Below are 18,741 nucleotides of genomic sequence, written 5' to 3'. Positions count from 1 at the left end.
GCAAGAGGATCACTTGAGGTTTGAGGTTGCTGTAAGCTATGACGCCACAGCACTCTACCGAGGGTGTGAGACTCTTTATCTTAAAAAGAAAAAAAAAAAACCCAAAACAAACAAACAAAAACAACATAAGACACATCTTTTAATAAGATCTGCACTGTAAAGAATAATCTATGGGCTGTTTTTTGTACGCTTGGGATGAAAATGAATGGAAGGAAGTGTATTTGTTTTTCTGGTATAGGGTAAATATTACACATTTTTCACTGGCAGATAATAAAAATAATCTCAAAGACCGTCATGTAGATTTTAGCCTTACAAGGACTTCTAGAATGTTATGGCATCAAAATGATGCTCAAGAAAATTTTTAAACTAAATGTATAAATTAGGCTACCTATGTAAATCAGAACTACCTAAGTCATTCTGTGCCTTAGGAAAACACCACCAATTTCTTCACAGTTACGGAGCAGTGTGTTTTTATGTGTTTTCTTTTCTTTCCTTCTTTTTTTTTTTTGAGACAGAGTCTCATTTTGTCACCCTTGGTAGAGTGCCATGGCATCGCAGCTCACAGCAACCTCCACCTCTTGGGCTTAGGTGATTCTCTTGCCTTAGCCTCCCGGTTTTTATGTGTTTTCAAGATGTATCTGTGTACTCTACACCTAGTGGCATGGAAAGAGAGAAAAAAGTCTGCAAAAATTGAACAAACAGCACGCACTGTGGTATCCTTTATTTAAAAACTGTGAGCTGACTACAATTGTAGTGTTCTCATTTACCATTCCGATGGCATAATAAACTGAGAGAACATTAACACAATTTCAAGAAGGCATGAGCCCATAAACACACATATATACCACACACACACACAACATACACACACACACACAGGATGATAGTCTAAACACAATTAAAAGTGATGGGAACAAAAGCTTTGACTACTCTAAATCAAATAAAAACCCTTTATTATAATAAACGGTGGCAATACTGTGGCTATTTTGAAAAATATTGTAACTGTTCAAAAAGCAATAAGGAAAATACTGGCAATTTGAAATGAGCAGCAAAAAGCAGATAAAAATAGAATGGAAGCTAACATAAGACTAAGATAAAAAATCTAATGTTGATACTGTGTAGGATTGCACTGAAGTAATTTAAAATTGGTTCTTAAGGAACTATTTAAAAGTTCCTTGAAATATTAACTTTACAAACAGTGGAAAAGAAAAACGTATTGGAATGTAACACACACACACAGAGGAAATGTATTATGGTTATCAATTTTGGTCTTCATTTATGACCTCCAAAAAGTTTTATGAAGATAAAAATTTAAGTGCCAATGTAGTGAAATAAAGTTAAAAATCCCTAAAGATGCAAGTCTGAGTGCATTTATCAGGTCTAAGAATATACCTCAAGGTTAGGGGCAAGGCTTGATTGATACACAGTCAAGAAGAAAAGTATCGTGGACCCATAAGGTAGGTCAAGTTCTTTGGAGAGTGTTGAGAATGAAAATGTATTAAACTCAGACTATCTTGAAGGAGATTCCAAAGTACGTGGAGTTCTACAGCTTTTCAGTTGAAATCTCTTTCATAGTGGCCAGTAAATAATTAAGACTAACTTTTCAGCAAACTGGTTTTTCCTACACTCAAACACAAAGGTCTTTACCACACATCCAGAGCTGATATTCTATAATAACATGAAAATAAATCCTAGTTTAAGAAGAAAAGCAACATTAGCAAGGATTTTTGTTTTCACGGGTTCTTAAGTAAAACCAAACATTTGCAAAAAGGGGATAAGTTCAGATTTCCCAATGATTTTAGAAGAAAGGAGACTTTATTTTCCTAAGGAAGCCAGAGTCATTCATGAGCAGGGGACTTGTCTTCTGAAAATTAGAAGCATCACGTCCTTAGTGCTTAAACCCATGATAAATTCAGATACAGAAAAACTGGCTGATAGAATGGGGGAAGTATGAGAAATGTACTTTGGAATAAAGTGTGCCTCATAAATTAGAATGGCTCAACTGCTTTCAGAATGAAGTGCAGCAATCCTGGAGAAGACCCAGTTTTCTGGAGTCAGAATCTGGGAGAGAGAGGCTTTCCATTCCTAGGGACCCTTTGGGCTGCTCTGTGGTTGCAGGGCCAGAGCCCTTGCTTTGGCCTTATTTTTCATTAGTGATTTCAGCTGGGGAATATATTACTTGCCCAGATAAATTTTTCTCCTGGTTACTTTCTCTCTAAATTAATCAATCGGTCAGACAAGTTACTGGTGACTTCTTTTAAATGAAATCTAGCTGCACTATGTATCTTAGGGTGCCAGCTAATTCAAATTAATGCCCAACAAGAACTGCTGTTGCTGAAGAATCAACCCCCAAATGACGTAACTAGATAATCTACCACACTAGGTGCTTGTACTACCTTGGGTTTTTTGAGTTAAGAGAAATAGTCCTTTTAATATGACTTAGAAACTGCTTCTCTCTGGCTTTGTTTTACTCTTCTTCTTCTCCTTCCCCTTCTCCTTCCTCCATGGTTTCCACAATGAGCTCTGCCGTACAGGTGGCTTCTCCAAGACTGTTGACAGCCTTGCAAGTGTACTTGGCATCGTCATCTCCGCAGACATCGCTAATAATTAAAGAGCAGTTCCCATCCTCATCGTAGTCTATCTGGAAGTGGCGGGACTCCCTGATTGACTGGTCATCTTTGAACCAGACAACCTCAGGGTCTGGGTATCCTGCAACACAGGAAGAGAACAAAAATTGCAGAAATGATTATTCAAAATTTCTTATCAACTTATGCAAGCAACTCCTAAGCTACCTCTATTGATTAAGGGGTCAAGGACAAAAAAAAAACTAAGATGCTGGTATTTAGCATCTGTTTTGGTATGTACATTGGAATATGGGCAAGTATTGTAAACACTAATATTTTCTTTTTTTTTTTTGAGACAGAGCCTCAAGCTGTCACCTTGGATAGAGTGCCATGGCATCATAGCTCACAGCAATCTCCAACTCCTGGGCTCAAGCGATTCTCCTGCCTCTGCCTCCCTAGTAGCTGGGATTACAGGAGCCTGCCACACACCTGGCTATTTTGGGGTTGCAGCCGTCATTGTTGTTTGGCGGGCCTGGGCTGGATTCAAACCCGCCAGCTCAGGTGTATGTGGCTGGTGCCTTAGCCATTTGAGCCACAGGCGCCGAATATAAACACTAATATTTTAAAGTTATCCCTTTTTCCATCCATGTTGGACGTGCACATACCCCACCTTTAGACAGATACAGAGTACTACCTGAAGTACTGTCCCATGTCCAATTACACACCTAGAGCTAAGTATCCTCTTGGATGAAAATACACTTTTATAATCTTGTATAAAAGTTTAATTTAGGCTGGGTGCAGTGGCTCACACCTGTAATCCTAGCACTCTAGGAGGCTGAGGTAGGAGGATTGTTTAAGGTCAAGGAGTTCAAGACCAGCCTGAGTAACAGCAAGACCCGATCTGTACTAAAAATAGAAAAATTAGCTGGGCATGTGCCTGTAGTCCCAGCTACTCAGGAGGCTGAGTGAAGAGGATGGTTAAACCTAAGAATTTGAGGCTGCAGCAAGCTGTGACCAATCACACCAGTGGTCTCTAGCCTGGGTTACAGAGTAAGATCCTGTCTCAAAAAAAAAAAAAAAAACTTTAACTACAAATAAGCGTCAAGATAAATATGAGCAGGGGATCTTGGGGAGGATGGAAATGTAAAATTGGATTTTGTGACATGACTATACAATTACTAGAAATTGAATTGCACAATTAAAATAGGTGAATTTTTATGGCATGTAAATCATAACTCAATAAAGCTGATGACAGCTATATAAAACGTAAGTTAGAGGAGCTGATAATATTGCTAAGAGAAAGCAATGTCTTAATCTGATCAAAGCAGGCAATCTGCTTGTAGATAATCAGAAATGGACTGCATTCATTAGCCTCACTTTATGCATCAGTTATGTTTCTGCAAAGTTCGGCATTAAAAAAATATAACACACACACACACATATACATTACATATTTTTAAAATTGTATGAGTACATATGTACACATGTGTCACCCATACTGTACACATATATACACATACTTAAATAAAGATATGTTATGCAATATATCCCAACTGACTTGCTCTTAAATTTTTGTGAAGCATTTTTATAGGAAAAAAAATTATAGCTCCAACCAGAATGAAAATTGTACATAAGAAATTAAGAATCCTAACATTGCTTTCAAGTAGAATTTTGGTTTTATCAAAACAGCATCCAGATATAATACCATAATTTTCATCAGATTGCCAGTGAAAAGTTAAACAAATACCAAGGGATATAATCCCAAGGAGAAAATTGCAAAGATGATGAGCACTGTGTTATTAAAAAAATATTAAAAAGAAAAAAGGAGAACTTTTTTTTTTTTTTTTGAGACAGAGCCTCAAGCTGTTGGTCTGGGTAGAATGCCGTGCATCACAGCTCACAGCAACCTCCAACTCCTGGGCTCAAGCGATTCTCCTGCCTCTGCCTCCCAAGTAGCTGGGACTACAGGTGCCCACCACAACACATGGCTATTTTTTGGTTGCAGCCATCATTGTTGTTTGGTGGGCCCAGACTGGATTCAAACCCGCCAGCTCAGGTGTATGTGGTTGGTTTCTTAGCCACTTGAGCCACAAGTGCCCAGCCAGGAAAAGAACTTGTTCTTTCTTTTTCTTTTCTTTTTTTTTTTTTTGAGAAGAACTTCTTAAGAACCAAAAGCCATGGTGATGGTGAGAGTTACAAGCAGTGGCCCCAAAGCTTTGGGCAGATTTCCCAGTCTGAGAACTTTCACATCATCAAAGGCATAACATTTGTTGTTGTTTTTAATTGAATGAGCAAAAGGCCTAACAGTTGTTGTTTTTTTTAATTGAATGAGCAAAAGAAAAAAAAAATTATGGTAGGCCACGTATTTACTAGGCACTTTGATAATATAAAGATACAGGAGAAAAATTGCTTTTTCATTCCTAACTTTGGGTTATTTCACTTTAACGGCAGTGTAGAGAGTTACAGCGCTGGAGATCCCCATAGAGTGAGGGGCACAGTTTGTTCTGACCGCGGCCCATGCTATGTGGCCTTGGTATAGTTGCTTAACAAGCTTTCGTGCTTTATTTGGTAAGACCAAAATGGGAGGTAGCCCTCCTCCCTAGTTGGCATGTGACAGTCACAAATGTGGAACAAAGGGGCCTGTCTTTCTACAATGTTGCAATCTGTGGAATCTGAAAAGCCTGTGCCATCAATTTTGCTCATTTCTCAGGTGCATGGCAAGACTGCTTCCAGGTCCCCTGAGTTCAGACCACCATGATCCCATGTCCGCATTATTCCTGGCAAGCAGAGACACGGCATGAGGACAACGAGTGCTTTGTCCCAGGTGCCTGGAACCCACCTGGCCTACATGCTCTCTCCCTGCACTGGCCAGTCCCACAACTCAACCTGACTCTCTGACATCCTCTCTTTACTCCATGCCATCTTTTAAAAGCTTAAGATTTCCCTTTTTTACTATGTCACCTCACAGAATGAGGCCTTGAACCTCATTCTGGGCCTTGAACCAGGAGCATGAGATCACTCCCCTTGGAAGGCCACCCAGCCTGTGGGTGAGTGGCAGAGCTGACTCTACCTCATATGCTCTTTGGCCAACCTTTGTGTGGGTAGCACTTCACTTGCTCCTTGGCAGCTCACAAAGCTCATTTCATCAAGCGTGTTGCATAGTCAGGGAGGTGTTCCTTACACCTCCAGGAGGCGGGGGTGGAGGGAGCAGCCCTTTCTCATCAGCTCCTCCTCACCCAGTTTTCCCCAGGCCTGGCTGCTCCGAATTGCTCCAGATTGCACAACAATGATGGGTACAGCTGCTCCCGGTGTGGTGGAGAGAAGCACAGCTGCTACTTACCTTCAATCTTGCAGTCAAATCTAGCAGCACTTCCCTCCACGACTTCTAAATCACGAATGGTCTTAGAGAAATAGGGTTTTATGTGGGGCTTTTCCTCAGCGACAGCCTCAAGGAAAGATTGGGACACATCTTCTGGAAGACAGGGGAGAAGACCAGGTCATTTCTTCATTCCTTGTTCTCTCCTCTCCTCTAGTTTAAAAGCACTAACTTAAAAAAAAAATGGGATAATTTAGGAAATAATGTAACTTAGAGAACCGGATCATCAGCATGCCTTTTCTCCTGGGGATGGGCAGGATGGCCTGCTGCCAAATGGTTTTTGGCATAAGACAGAACTGTGCCCAATCTGAGGAAATGTTCAGCCTCCCTGTTCCCTTACGCTGACACACTGAAAAGGGAAATCATCTTTTAAAAGGATTTCTGGCTGCATTTCCTGCTGTCTCAGGATTTAGTTAAGGGTATCTGAGAAGGATAGACCCTCGCCAGCCTTGCTGATCCTGGCACCCCGTGCCCTCCTCCCACAGGTGGTCCTTCCCCTGCTCCTTAGATGGGAGGACCCAGGTCCTACAGGCATCTTCAACTTGCCAGGGGTTCTGTTCTGCCTTTACATTGTGTGAGTGTGGATGGGATGGGGGACTGGTCCAGGGGAAAGCCATTATTGGGAGGCTCCTATATCCTCTCCCTCCATTCAGGCTATCTCTAGGTCATTTGGGGAGTGGCGGGAGCAGCTCAGGAGTGACCAGGCCCATGTGCTGCAGACTTTGTCCCCAGCTGCGAGAAAGCTCCAGAGCTGCCAGCTACTGGCCCTGCCAATTACCCTGCCTTTGTGCACCAAGGAATCTAGACTCAGCTTCTCCCCTGTAGATACAAAAAGTACCAGAAAGTGAAGGATTGGGGTGGGTCCTCTGGCCAAACGAGGCACCTCAAGAAGACAAGGGCCAGGCCCTGTGTTCACCTGAAGCAGGAGGAAGCTGAGGCCTTCACTGAGGAACACATGGGACAGCATCTCAAAAATAGCGAGAGAGTAACTAACTAGGGTCTCCAGGAGGGGCCCTGCCAGTCTCGGTCTGCCCCGCTCAAATGAGATGATTTAGCAGAATGAACAATGTCAAAAAGAACATGGACTATTTGGGTTAATTTTTGTTAAAAACGAAAACACAAATTCAGTAGAAAATAGAAGGATATTTTAACATGTTACAGAGCTATATGTGATTTTTATTTTTGCCTATCAATATATAAGTATTACTTTCATAATAAGAAAAGCAGATGCTTCTAATCAAGTCTTTGTTAATTCTTATACAAAATACAGGGAAAAGAATAGCTGAGGTCAAGACAAAAGGAAAAGTCACCAGGAAGAAAGATTAAAAAATAAAACAACTGAGGTTGTCTAGTTTTCATAGGGAAAATTATTAAACAAATAAAGCCTAAGGTTAAACAAATAAAGAATAATTACTAGGCTTAGTAGTTGTTGTCAAGGCAACCCCCAAATACTTCCAAATTTATCTTTGGAGGGTGTATTAAAAAAACGAAACAAAATAAAACCACCACCTCCAAATGTTCCTCTGTCCCCCAACCCTTTCTTTGTCCCCAGCCGTTGGAGAAAACCCTCCTTACCTTCAGATTCTAGCTTTTCTGCATTGAGCGGGCTGGTTGGCGACCCTGTTGAGGATTTCCTGCCACTGAGCCCTGAGATCATTGCCATAGAGGACAATCTTCCAATGGCTCTCACAGCATTGCCCGTTTTCTGGAAAATAGACACTGGGGTTGGACTCTGGCGGTGTCCCTAGTTCCAGCCAGGCAGTGCTGGGGGCTCTGAGGAGAGGAGCCTGGCCCAGAAGGAACAGCTGTTCCCCAGAACGAGGGCCTCTGAATGCCGAGCTTCTGCCAGAAGAGTGAGCCCAACCTTGCTCTGCTCAGTACTATCAGCGTGTCAGAAGATGTTCGGGGAATGGAATGGGGCCTGGAACTGATCTGTGCGTTAATGTGACTAAACAAGGTCAACATGAGACAAAAACCCTTTCATACTGTGCTTCAACTCCCATAAAAGGGATAGTTTATATAAAGCGACTGCAGGCTGAGACAGCTCCAGAGACTTATTGCTGACTGGGCCTAGTGTGGCTGTTTCTCGTAAAAAGATGCCAGCAGTGGGATTTTGATTGGTCAAAAGAATAGTTACTGCAGATCACACAGGTCCTGATGCAAAAATGCCAGAAGAAAACCCAACAAACAGCTTCCTAGCTTTCTGTTGACCTTGGGCAAGTCACTTAACTTCTCTGGGCTTCAGTTTCCTTTTCTATATAAAGAGGGGCTTGGACAAGACGATCTCCAAAGTCCTATTTAGTTCTGTTTATGATCTGGATACTTAAGAGATTTGGAGAAACACTCTGGCTGGCCCCAGCACAACTCTGTGACTGTGCAGTGAGCCCTGGAGGGGTGTTCGCCTGTGGTGCACACTCAGGCATCAGAAAGCAGGGCCCACAGGTATGAAAAGCAATGGCATTTTGCTTTTCTGAGACTAAGTTTGGGAGAGGACAGAATTTCTCCTGAAAAAGCTGAGAACCCCAGATGTAATTGCTCTGCATTGTGAAAATTCTACCAAGTGTAGGGTTTAGGTCGTGAAATCCCCAACAATGTACAATTGTGTCCCTGTTTCTTATCTTTCAATAAAATTTCCTGCCCTTTTTCTAAGCTCCATTGGAATGACCAAGAAAACGAAGGCATAACCAAGTCCTTCCACCCCTGCACCCAGAGCATTTTTGTCCGGAATCCAAAGGCTGTGTCACCACAGACTGGCCACTTGTCCCCCTCTGAGAGATGACAGAAACAGCCTCTTTGTAGGCACGTGGCTTGTATACACTCACAGGACCTCAAACTGTACCAGTAAAGCCATTTTCCTCCTCAGTTAACTTCACATACTCAAGTATTTCAGCAAAGCTTGATTTCTTTCTTTCTTTTTTTTTTTTTTTTAACTCTTATATGTTATCTTTTGTTGTTGTTGTTGTTATTGTTGGGGAATCACTGAGGGTACAAAGAACCAGGTTCCACCGCTTGCATTTGTTAGGTAAAGTCCCTCTTATAATTGTGTAGCAAAGCTTGATTTCAGACTACTTGGAAAGTTAGTATGCTTCAGTAAAAAGATTATTTTGAAAGCAAAGAACTTCAGGATACTAAGGAATCACATGAAAAATTGTATGTGCGTGCACATGTGCGTGTATGGTTTTCGTCGAGACTTGCTACAACCCCAACCACTTTCTGCCCCCTCCCCTTCTTGTTGCAGACTGTCTCATGCATTTTGGACAGACATTCCACCTTGCTCTGTCCTCTGGCCACCTGTTCTTGCACATATCACTAGTGTGGTATGGCTACGCTTCTGGCCTCCTGCTGCCATGGTGAGGCTGGGTTGCTGAACAGAACACAGGAAGCCACAGGTAGAGGTAATAAGGAAGAAGGTGAGAGAAGGCAACTAGACAGCTTCACTGCATGCAGAAGCACTGTGCCCCTGCAGAGAATGCCTCTGCAGACTGATGCCAGAGGCAACCTTTCATTCTCTTCTGAGAGAGGCTGTTACCGATGCCATGGTTGGTCTGTTTGTTGTGCTAGCTGGAGTGTGGGGAGACTAGAGACTCGTTCTTCCCATGGGAGGTATCTCTACCCTGGGGGAAAGGGTGGTGCCAGCTGTGGCAGCCCTCCCTATGGGAGTCAATATCAGACTATGCCACTTCCTAATCTGCCCAAATTCAGACTCTGCCCTTCTCAGTGGGAGATTCCCTTTACCCAGCACTGATTGCTTTGCCCTGGAGTGGGCGTCTCCAAACTCAGAAGACTGGTTTCCAATATGGGGCAGGTTAGTTCTCTGGCCACCAATTGCTGGGTGACCTTGTGCAAATCAGTTCCTATCAGTGTCATTAGACTAGAAGATTCTAATCTTCTTCTTTTTTGGGGGTAGACAGAGTCTCACTTTGTTGCCCTTGGTAGAGTGCCATGGTGTCATAGCTCACAGCAGTGGGCTCAAGTGATCCACTTGGTTCACAGCCTCCCAAGTAGCTGGGACTACAGGCGCCCACCACAATGCCCAGCTATTTTTAGAGATAGAGTCTCTCTCTCTTGTTCAGGCTGGTTTTGAAATCCTGAGCTCAAGCAATCTACCCATCTTGGATTCCCTGAGGGCTGGGATTATAGGCGTGAGCAACCAGAAGATTCTAATCTGGCTTCTCTAGTCTTCTGCCGAAAGACTGTGATTCACACCCATGGACACTTCCCTGAGCCAGGGGCTCCCTAATTCCAGACACCTGCATGGGTACTGATTTGGAAGGTCTCCACTTGGGTGGTGGTGCAGACAGGTACCTTTTCTCTTTCTGATTTTAATGTGTAAGGAAACAACTAATATGAAGTTATCAGAATGAGGCAAACAAAAGAGTTATAGTATTTCAAAGGAAGTAGCAAGTATATTAACAAATAAGTAGGCCTCATATAGGGGGACATTTCCTAGCAAATAGAGATACTCAGCATGTAATTTCTAAAACAGGGAGAAATGTAAAAAATGCACAGTAGGGAAAAATTTAAAAACACTCTACATCAGAATTCAATCTTCAGAAACTGATTACAGAAAAAATAATGGGTAAGGAAGTTCTCTGTCAGAACTCTGTATGTTCTGGTCTTCTAGTTTCGTGCTTTTGAGCTGAAACTTGGTTGCTGCTTTACTGATCAAGACCTTTGGGAATTTTTGGAATAGCAAAACAACCAAGTTTCAATTCTCTAATTTCCATCCTTGTTTTGAGGAAGCCTTTTTCTTGTTTGAGAGCAGCTTGGTTCCTTGTCCCTGGTAAGCAGTATCTGTACTAACCTCCTTGCACCCCACCCCTTGGAAAGCTGGCACGGCCATGCTGGTGTACAGACTGCAGAAACCCCAGGATTAGAGTCTTTCACTGCTAAAACCAAAACAGTCCCTGGCAAAACAAGGCACTCTGGTTACTTCCACACCAGCCTGTTAGATATGGGGTAGGAGGCTCCCTACGCCATATATGCCAACAGTCTCAAGATTTCCTCTGGGCAATATAGACTATCCAAATGGATGGCCAAGAATACTCTGAGCAATATCAAGTCTAATGCTTTCTCCCCTATTGCCCTTTGGTCGATGCTGCTGGTAGTTCCCAGAGAATAATATGGTTGCCCAGGGACCTCCAACTCATTGCCTTTGCTTCTGGTTTGTGTGCAGAAACCCTGTTATCCTGCTGAACTCACCTATTCCCCTTGCTATGCCTCACCAACATGTCTTTGTACAATTTTTCATGTAAGTTTAAAATGTATCTTCTTTCAGAATAACTTCCTTCTAAGATGAATAATATGATTAGTCATCTATACCTAACCAGTCTGGCCTGCAGAGCTTTGTTCCTATGTCACTGCCATCCTCCGGGGGCCTTTTATGAAAACCACAGAAGAACAAGGAGATCCTTTCTCTGGCACAGCTGGGCCTGCCCTGGCCCTCTCTCACTCTCCCATGGCCCACTGGCCCCACTTCATCACACAGAACCTTGGCTGCTGCAAGAGCGAACCCCCTATTCCAGGGGGAGTTGAGGTAATGAGGACTGGAGTTAAAATATGGAAAACAGTTGAGACAGAGTCTCACCATTGCCCTCAGTAGAACACCCTGTAGTCATAGCTCACAGCAGCCTCAAACTCTTAGGCTCAGGCAATTCTCTTGCTTCAGCCTCCCAAGTAGCTGGGAATACAGGTGTCTGCCACAGCACCTGGCTATTTTTTAGAGACAGGGTCTCGCTCTGGCTCAGGCTGGTCTCAACTAGTGACTTCAAGTGATCCGTCTACCTCAGCCTCCCAGAATGCCAGGATTACAGGTGTGAGCCACCTCACCTGGCCCTTTTAATTCAAATTTAAAGTTTAAAGCTTGTAGGGTATGAAAACCATTTCAACACTTTCAAATAAATTTTGTAAACACATTAGTGTCCTAACAGAAATGCTTATGCTTTTGTTGTAAGTTTGTCATAAATTCAACAAAACTGATTACTGCATTTGGGGAAATTATTTTGCAGACATTGGATATCGTTATTGCTTTCTAGAGTTGCACTTTTGACGCATATGAATAAATAATTTAAAACAAAAAAATATGGAAAACAGTTTCCTAAGGAAGCACCATAGCACACGATGGTCACCCACAGCTAAACTAGTACCAGGGAAATTATGCTTCTGGGATGTTACTTGTTGGGTGGGATTTTCTGGACTACTTTTGTGTGTGTAATTTTGTGCAACCTGACCACTGATTTTCTTTTTTTTTTTTTTGAGACAGAGCCTGAAGCTGTTGCCCTGGGTAGAGTGCCATGGCATCACAGCTCACAGCAACCTTGGGAGGCTTAAGCAATTCTCTTCCCTCAGCCTCCCAAGTAGCTGGGACTATAAGCACCCATCATAACACCTGGCTATTTTTTGGTTGTAGTTGTCATTGTTGTTTGGCAGGCCCGGGCTGGATTTGAACCCGCAAGTTCTGGTGTATGTGGCTGGCGCCTTAGCCACTTGAGTTACAGGCGCTGAACCTGACCACTCATTTTGTGGAAAAATCATTTCCAGATGCTGCCACCTATATTAAAATATGACATTAAGGTTCCTTCTCTGAATTCTACCCTTCCAAAAATCCAATGGTTAATAATGTTTCCTGACTGATCTGGCTGAAGGAATCCACTTGCCTCCTCTCCCATTTCCTTATCTCTTTACCACACTTACTCCCAGTGTTCAGCCATCCTCCTGGCCACGGTCCACCTGCAGAGGTTCTGAGGTGATAAGGCTGCTCCCCTAACCCACAGGCTCATCCAAACAAAATCCAGTTCAACTGTCCTCAGAGGACTGCCCCTTCCTCATACTAGCTACCCTATCTTTTCAGAAGTACCTTTGTGAGATCTGCTGGCCGTAGGATCATTAATAAAGCCAAGAATTTATTTTGTAGACCTCTTTCTGGTTTTTTTGTTTGTTTGTTTGTTTGAGATAGAGTCTCACTCTGTTGCCCTGGGTGGAGTGCTGTGGCTTCATAGCTTATAGCAACTTCAAACTCCTGGCTGAAGCGATCTTTTTGCCTTAGCCTCCCGTGTAGCTGGGACTATGGGCACCTGCCAGAGCACTTGGCTAGTTTTTTTATTTTTAGTAGATGTGGGGTCTTGTTTTGCACAGGCTGGTCTCAAACTCCTGAACTCAAGTGATCAACTGGACTCCCAGAGTGCTGGGATTACAGAAATAATCCTTGGTTTTGGTTTTTTTAAAGAATATTTGCTACTCTGATCCTAATGGCACCAGAAAATAAGCAGCACAGGTGTTTGCCTTAGAGTTGAAGGAGGCCAGGAGACCCACCTAAACCTTCACGCAAGGGGTCTAACCCTAACCAAGAGCTGCCTTCAACTGCAAAGGTGTGCTCAGGGTGGAGGTCCCTGAAACCCCACACCCATGCTCCCTCTCTCAACCTTTGTGTAAACTTATACTTTTCGAGGAAGTTATGGTTTAGTTGCCCCATGTGGCAAATGACGAGGGTTACAGTTGTTCCCCAAACAGTGATTTCCTTTTTCTCTGCACCTAGGAAAGGTCTCAATGCCCCCAGGTCTCCTGAGTCTCCAGCTAAAAGACACTGCTCCCTGGACCTTTCCTCCCCTGCGCTGTCGCCCAGCCCTTCTCTGTGTTCTAGCTCAGGTGCCATCCCTAATCTCAAACTCCTGCCCCGGAAGCATTTGCTCATAACCACAGCCACCTGTGGCTATCATCTGCTCTGCACCCCTGCCCACACCCAGGCTGTGGAATGGAGAGCTATGGTGATAGCTCGTAATTCCTTGTGTGCTATGTTCTTCCACGCCCAGTTCTTCTGTTCCTGTTACACATCCCTGCCCTGAGTACAGAAACCATGTGCTCGCCAGCAGCCCAGGAATGTTTGAAAATCCTAACTGTAACAATAAAATTAATAAAAATAGATGATAATGGTAATAAATAAGTACTCCCTGGTTTTGGATGATCTTACCCATCCTGTTACCTGAGGCAGCAGTTTTGTATTGTTAAGACTGTGTGCTTTGTTTTTTGTTTTGTTTTGTTTTTGAGACAGAGCCTCAAGCTGTCCCCCTGGGTAGAGTGCCGTGGCATCATAGCTCACAGCAACTTCCAGCTCCTGGACTCAAGTGAGTCTCCTGCCTCAGCCTCCCAAGTAGCTGGGACCACAGGCCCCCACCACAACACCCAGCTATTTTTTGGTTGCAGCCATCATTGTTGTTTGGTGGGCCCAGGCTGGATTCGAACCCGCCACCTTAGGTGTATGTGGCTGGCACCTTAGCCACTTAAGCCACAGGCGCCGAGCCAAGACTGTGTGCTTTGGAACCATGTAGGAGGTATATGTGTGATCCTAGGTGACTTTCCTAACCCCTTGTCAGCCTTGGTTTGTCTGTAAAGTGGGGATAATAATAGTACCTGCCTCACAGGATTAAAAGACAGTGCATAGAAAGGGCTTTGAATGGTCCCCAACACATGGCCAGCCTCAGTGCCTATTAGCTACTGATATCATTTCTGAACATGCACCCATGGTAGGTGTTGTACTGGAGGTCACGTGAAGATGATCTCATATACTTAGCACAGCAATGCTGTGAAGTTGGTACCACTATTACCCACTTAACTACTGAGAAAACAAATCCACAGCAAGGTTAAGTCATTTACTAAGGACACGTAGCTATTAACATACAGTATCCCTAGAGGGTGGGGGCCATGTCTTTCTCTCCCTCACTGTACAGAAATGTGAGACCATCACACTACCTTTAGGGAGATCACATTCTCCAGTGTTGCCAACTAGGCCTCATGCTGCTCATCCTGTGAAGATATGAAGATATGACCTGAGTAAGGGCCAGGCTGTGTGAGGCCCCTCCGACACGATGCTGAGCAGGTTCTTGGAGAGAGCTGTGGTTAGGAATCCAATTTCCCCTGAGAAAGGGACTCAGTGCCCAGGACTAAGCAGACCACTGTACCTTAATCAGCTGCCTAAATTGGTCCAAGACTATTTCAGAAATGAATCTAAACTTTCTTGGAGTTGCGGCCAAGGAAAGCTAGGAATAAAAGTGGCTTAAATAAAGAAAACACAAGGGACAAGATCCCAGTCCAAAGTGACCCTCATGTTACCTGCCATTTCCTTCTTGCCATATATTTCTTCATCCGGTCCTTGGAGAGCTTCTTGGCTTCCATGTTCTTGGTGTCCTTCATTAGCCACGGATGCTGGAGGCACTGGGTGCAGTCCAAGCGGCTTCTGGTGGAGGCAGAGATCAGAGGATTTCTGAGTAGGAGGAGACTACTCAGAGGCCACTGTGGCTAGATCAGAAATGGTGGGGGTGGGGGTTCACCTGTCCCCGGCACAGGGACAGAGGTCAAGGCTCCCTACTCCCAGTCCATCCTCTGTGATCAGGTCACTGTCTTCACCTCTTCCCTCTCTTGGTTCTGGTTACACTAACTAGACCCAGCATAGCTCAGTGTCATGAAGGCCTTACCATCATGAAAGCAACTGGAGCCCCAGGACCTGCTCCTAGGATCTGGGAAGAGTCTGTGCTGCAAGGCCAACACTTCTGGGGAGGGCTCATATCACTGGGCACGTGAGAGTGGGGCCCTTGAAGCCTAATCCTTCTGCCTCCCTGTCCAGTGGGAGGTATAAATACCAGGATAAAATCTCTGTGAATCATTGAATTTTCAAGTCTTATGGTGCAATGGAGTATCAGGTTTTTCCTGTTACAACCCAAATAAGCATGGCCTACATAAAACCTGTGAATTACGACAACCTTCGAACTGCACTGAAACTCATCTCATCCTTCTGAAAGCTCTGGGGATCTAGAAATATTTTAGGGTCATCACCTTAATTGTAACAGGACTAATAAGGCCTGAAGAACCAAATGCTAACATACATATAAAAATGACTGCAAAGCAGTAAACAAGATGTTAGTAATCTTTAGATAAAGGAATTATGGATGAATTAAAATTTTATCAATGCTTCAACTTATCTATAATTTGCATGTATTACTTTTATAATAGAAAAGGCTTGTTTTTTTTTTTTTTTTTTTTGAGACAGAGTCTTACTTTGTTGCCCTCAGTAGAGTGCTATGGCATCACAGCTCACAGCAACCTCAAACTCTTGGGCTTAAGAGATTCTCTTGCCTCAGCCTTCCAAGTAGCTGGGACTACAGGTGCCTGCCACAATGCCCAGCTATTTTTATTTTTTGGTTGTAGTTGTCATTGTTGTTTGGCAGGTCCAGGTTGGATTCAAACCTGCCAGCTCTGGTGTATGTGGCTGGCACCCTAACTGCTGAGCCACAAGCACCAAGCCGAAAAGGCTTTTTTAACAAGTGCTGATGGATGGACATTGCTGAAGAGATGCTGGGTATAAGAGTTGGTGGAAATTTAGGGTCTTGATCTATTTGAATAAGATCAGTTCTTTGGTGAGTTCATTTCATGAGAACAGAGGGGCCCAACACAACCTGTTACTGATTTAATTCAAGGTCAGATGAAAAAATAAGGTATATATACCAACTCTTTAGTAAATGAAGATGGGTTGACAAAAGCCATTCTCAGACAAGTCACCCTCAGAAAAGTCATTCTCAGAGGGCTCAATCTCCTAAAGCACCTTGGGCATTGGGAGCCCTCACATGGGAAGGGAATTTAGACCCCCACAACATCCTAATTCTCTTTGGGCCGTGCCCATTTCTGATACAGACTGTGACAGCAGCAGGCTGGAAACCTCCCTGTGAAGGAGTGTGAAATGTGGCCTGTGGGGGAGTTTGGCCCTGAGCTGGCTAAAAAGGACCTAGAAGGGGGAGGGTAGCAAGAAACCAGACAGAGGTATCTCAGTTACTCCCTAGCAGTGTCCCAAAGCAACTGACTTCTGTTCTGATCGGCACGTCCCCAGAGGGCAGCCAGCTGCAGACTCACTAGGCTGTAAAGTTACCAGGGAAGGGCCACCCCTCCCTTCTCCCTGCCCCAGCCATCTCAACTTCTCAGGCAAGGCTGCAAGTGCTTCCGAGGAGGATGGAGGATTGGATGAAAGATCACCACGTTGCTCCAAGCTTCTGGGCGCACCTACAGCCAGGCCCTGCCTCATCTGGCCCATAGCTACAGAGTGGGTGAGCAGCTACCAGGCCAGCTGGTCTCACCTGTCATCCTACTGCTCCCTTCCCCTGGGCAGCTCTCTCCAGGGTGCCCCTCTCACCAGGACAGTCTTCATCAACACATCTGCCCACCACCAATCCCTCCTCCTCCGGGCTCTGGTCTCTTTCACTGCCCTTTGCCCACAGGCTCAGGCCTAGGCACACTGACCTCCCATTGTTCCTGACCATTCCACATTCACCCACTGACTCCTTGGGCCGTACCAGGGGCAGAGGTGGGGAACTTCACAGTCCACACTGTTGGGGTCTAGGGGACAGAGATGGAGCTGCGAGAGGGCTGAACCCACTGATCTGGGGTCACTGCCCTTTAGGCAGTGTTAGAAGGTACCTGGCCATATTCGGGAAGGCAGCTGCTAAAAATTCAGATATTGAAAACACACCAAGCCATAATAATCTGGGGACAAGATCAGGAGGCATGAACAGGTCCTAAGGATGCCTCTGTCACTGCTTTTGTTTGTTGACAGGGTGATTTCCTTGCAACCTTTGAAGAGGAGTTGAGGTTCCAGACGCCTTTGACAGGCCACAACCAGAAAATAAAGGGGGTGATCATTATTCAAGCTCCTTCTCCACCTGAGGCTGGTAGGTCAGGTGCTGTTTTTCAAGTCAGGTTTCTGTACTGTTTCTACAGATAAACACAGCGTCTAGGACCAGGGAACAGGGGCCCCGGAATACCCCTCCCCTCCCAACGTCACTTGGGCTGGGTCTGTCATAATGCCCACCCTCCCCTCCTCAGGGAACGCCAGGACTGTCTGGGCCTGGGTGGAAGAGGAGCTCCAGCAGGCAAAGGAAACCCCTGCCTTCCGCCCCCAGTGCAGGGAGAGGGGAGGCTGCAAAGACTGAAATCTCAACTCATTACTTCATATCTTTCTTCAGCAAACTGCTGATAAAATCCTTGGCATCATCGGAGATCTCATCAAAGGCCTCGTCATCGAAGTCCCAGGTGGCTGAGGTAACATTGGATAAGGTTTCGTTATCGTTGTCACCCATGAAAGGGGAAAGTCCACTGACCCTGGGGAGGGAAGAGCAGGAAACAGGGATCAGCGAGGAGAGCAGGAAGGTCCCCACGTGAGTGCTGAGGTCCGAGGTAAAAGACGGCAAGCCCCCTACACCCTCAAACTCAGGCTCTGTGAGCTCTGTTCCTGTCTTTCCTTCACTCATGGAAAGAAAACAGGGTGTGGCTCCCCAGAAGTTCTTGTGGCCTGTGATGTCTCGGTTGCTTTTAGGTTATCACCTGCCTCTTGACGGCACCTGCCTGGGAGGCTGAGGTGGAGGGAACTGGATTGGTTGTGAATTTCACGGGGAACTCAGCAGGCTGAAGGGTCCCTCTGTCCTTGTCTTCTCCTCCCCCCTAAACTCCAGGGACCAGACACGAGCTAGAGCGAGAATCACTGCACTCTCAGTCCCCTCCCTCCCACCTCCTTCTTTATACACCTTCAGCTTCAAGACGATGGCCCAGCACACACGTGAGGCCCAGCAAGTGTGTGCCCAGCTAATGGATGGACTTTGAATCAGCATTATGGGTTCAGGCACCTGAATTTACACAAAACCAGAAAGTTTCCCTGCCAGGTACTGTGACAGGAAAGAGCCCAGCATCTTCATTTGCTGGGTGACCTCAGGCAATTCCCCTCATCTCTGGGTCACAGTTTCCCTCTCTACAATGGAGATGCTACTA

The 18,741-nt window shown here is 44.8% G+C and overlaps 1 protein-coding gene across 5 annotated transcripts in view; it reads right to left on the bottom strand.

Moving 5' to 3' along the window:
- Window positions 1-2,411: 2,411 nt before the first annotated feature.
- MYLK (myosin light chain kinase) overlaps window positions 2,412-18,741 on the bottom strand; it is a 217,966-nt gene continuing 201,636 nt past the window's right edge. For all 5 annotated transcript variants that reach the window (XM_023516282.1, XM_023516280.1, XM_023516279.1 and 2 more), the window contains 5 exons: window positions 17,926-18,078; window positions 15,046-15,169; window positions 7,516-7,645; window positions 5,905-6,036; window positions 2,412-2,709 (listed from right to left, as the gene is read on the bottom strand). In XM_023516282.1, coding sequence (XP_023372050.1) covers window positions 2,468-2,709; window positions 5,905-6,036; window positions 7,516-7,645; window positions 15,046-15,169; window positions 17,926-18,078 — 781 coding nt within the window. In that variant the 3' untranslated portion in view covers window positions 2,412-2,467. The remainder of the gene's footprint in view (window positions 2,710-5,904; window positions 6,037-7,515; window positions 7,646-15,045; window positions 15,170-17,925; window positions 18,079-18,741) is intronic.

The sequence above is a fragment of the Otolemur garnettii genome, unplaced genomic scaffold (assembly GCF_000181295.1).
Source record: "Otolemur garnettii isolate 467f Iridium unplaced genomic scaffold, OtoGar3 scaffold00089, whole genome shotgun sequence".
Lineage (NCBI taxonomy): Eukaryota > Metazoa > Chordata > Mammalia > Primates > Galagidae > Otolemur > Otolemur garnettii.
The sequence above is the reverse complement of the archived record's forward strand: the minus strand, read 5'-3'. Positions and strand labels throughout refer to the sequence as shown.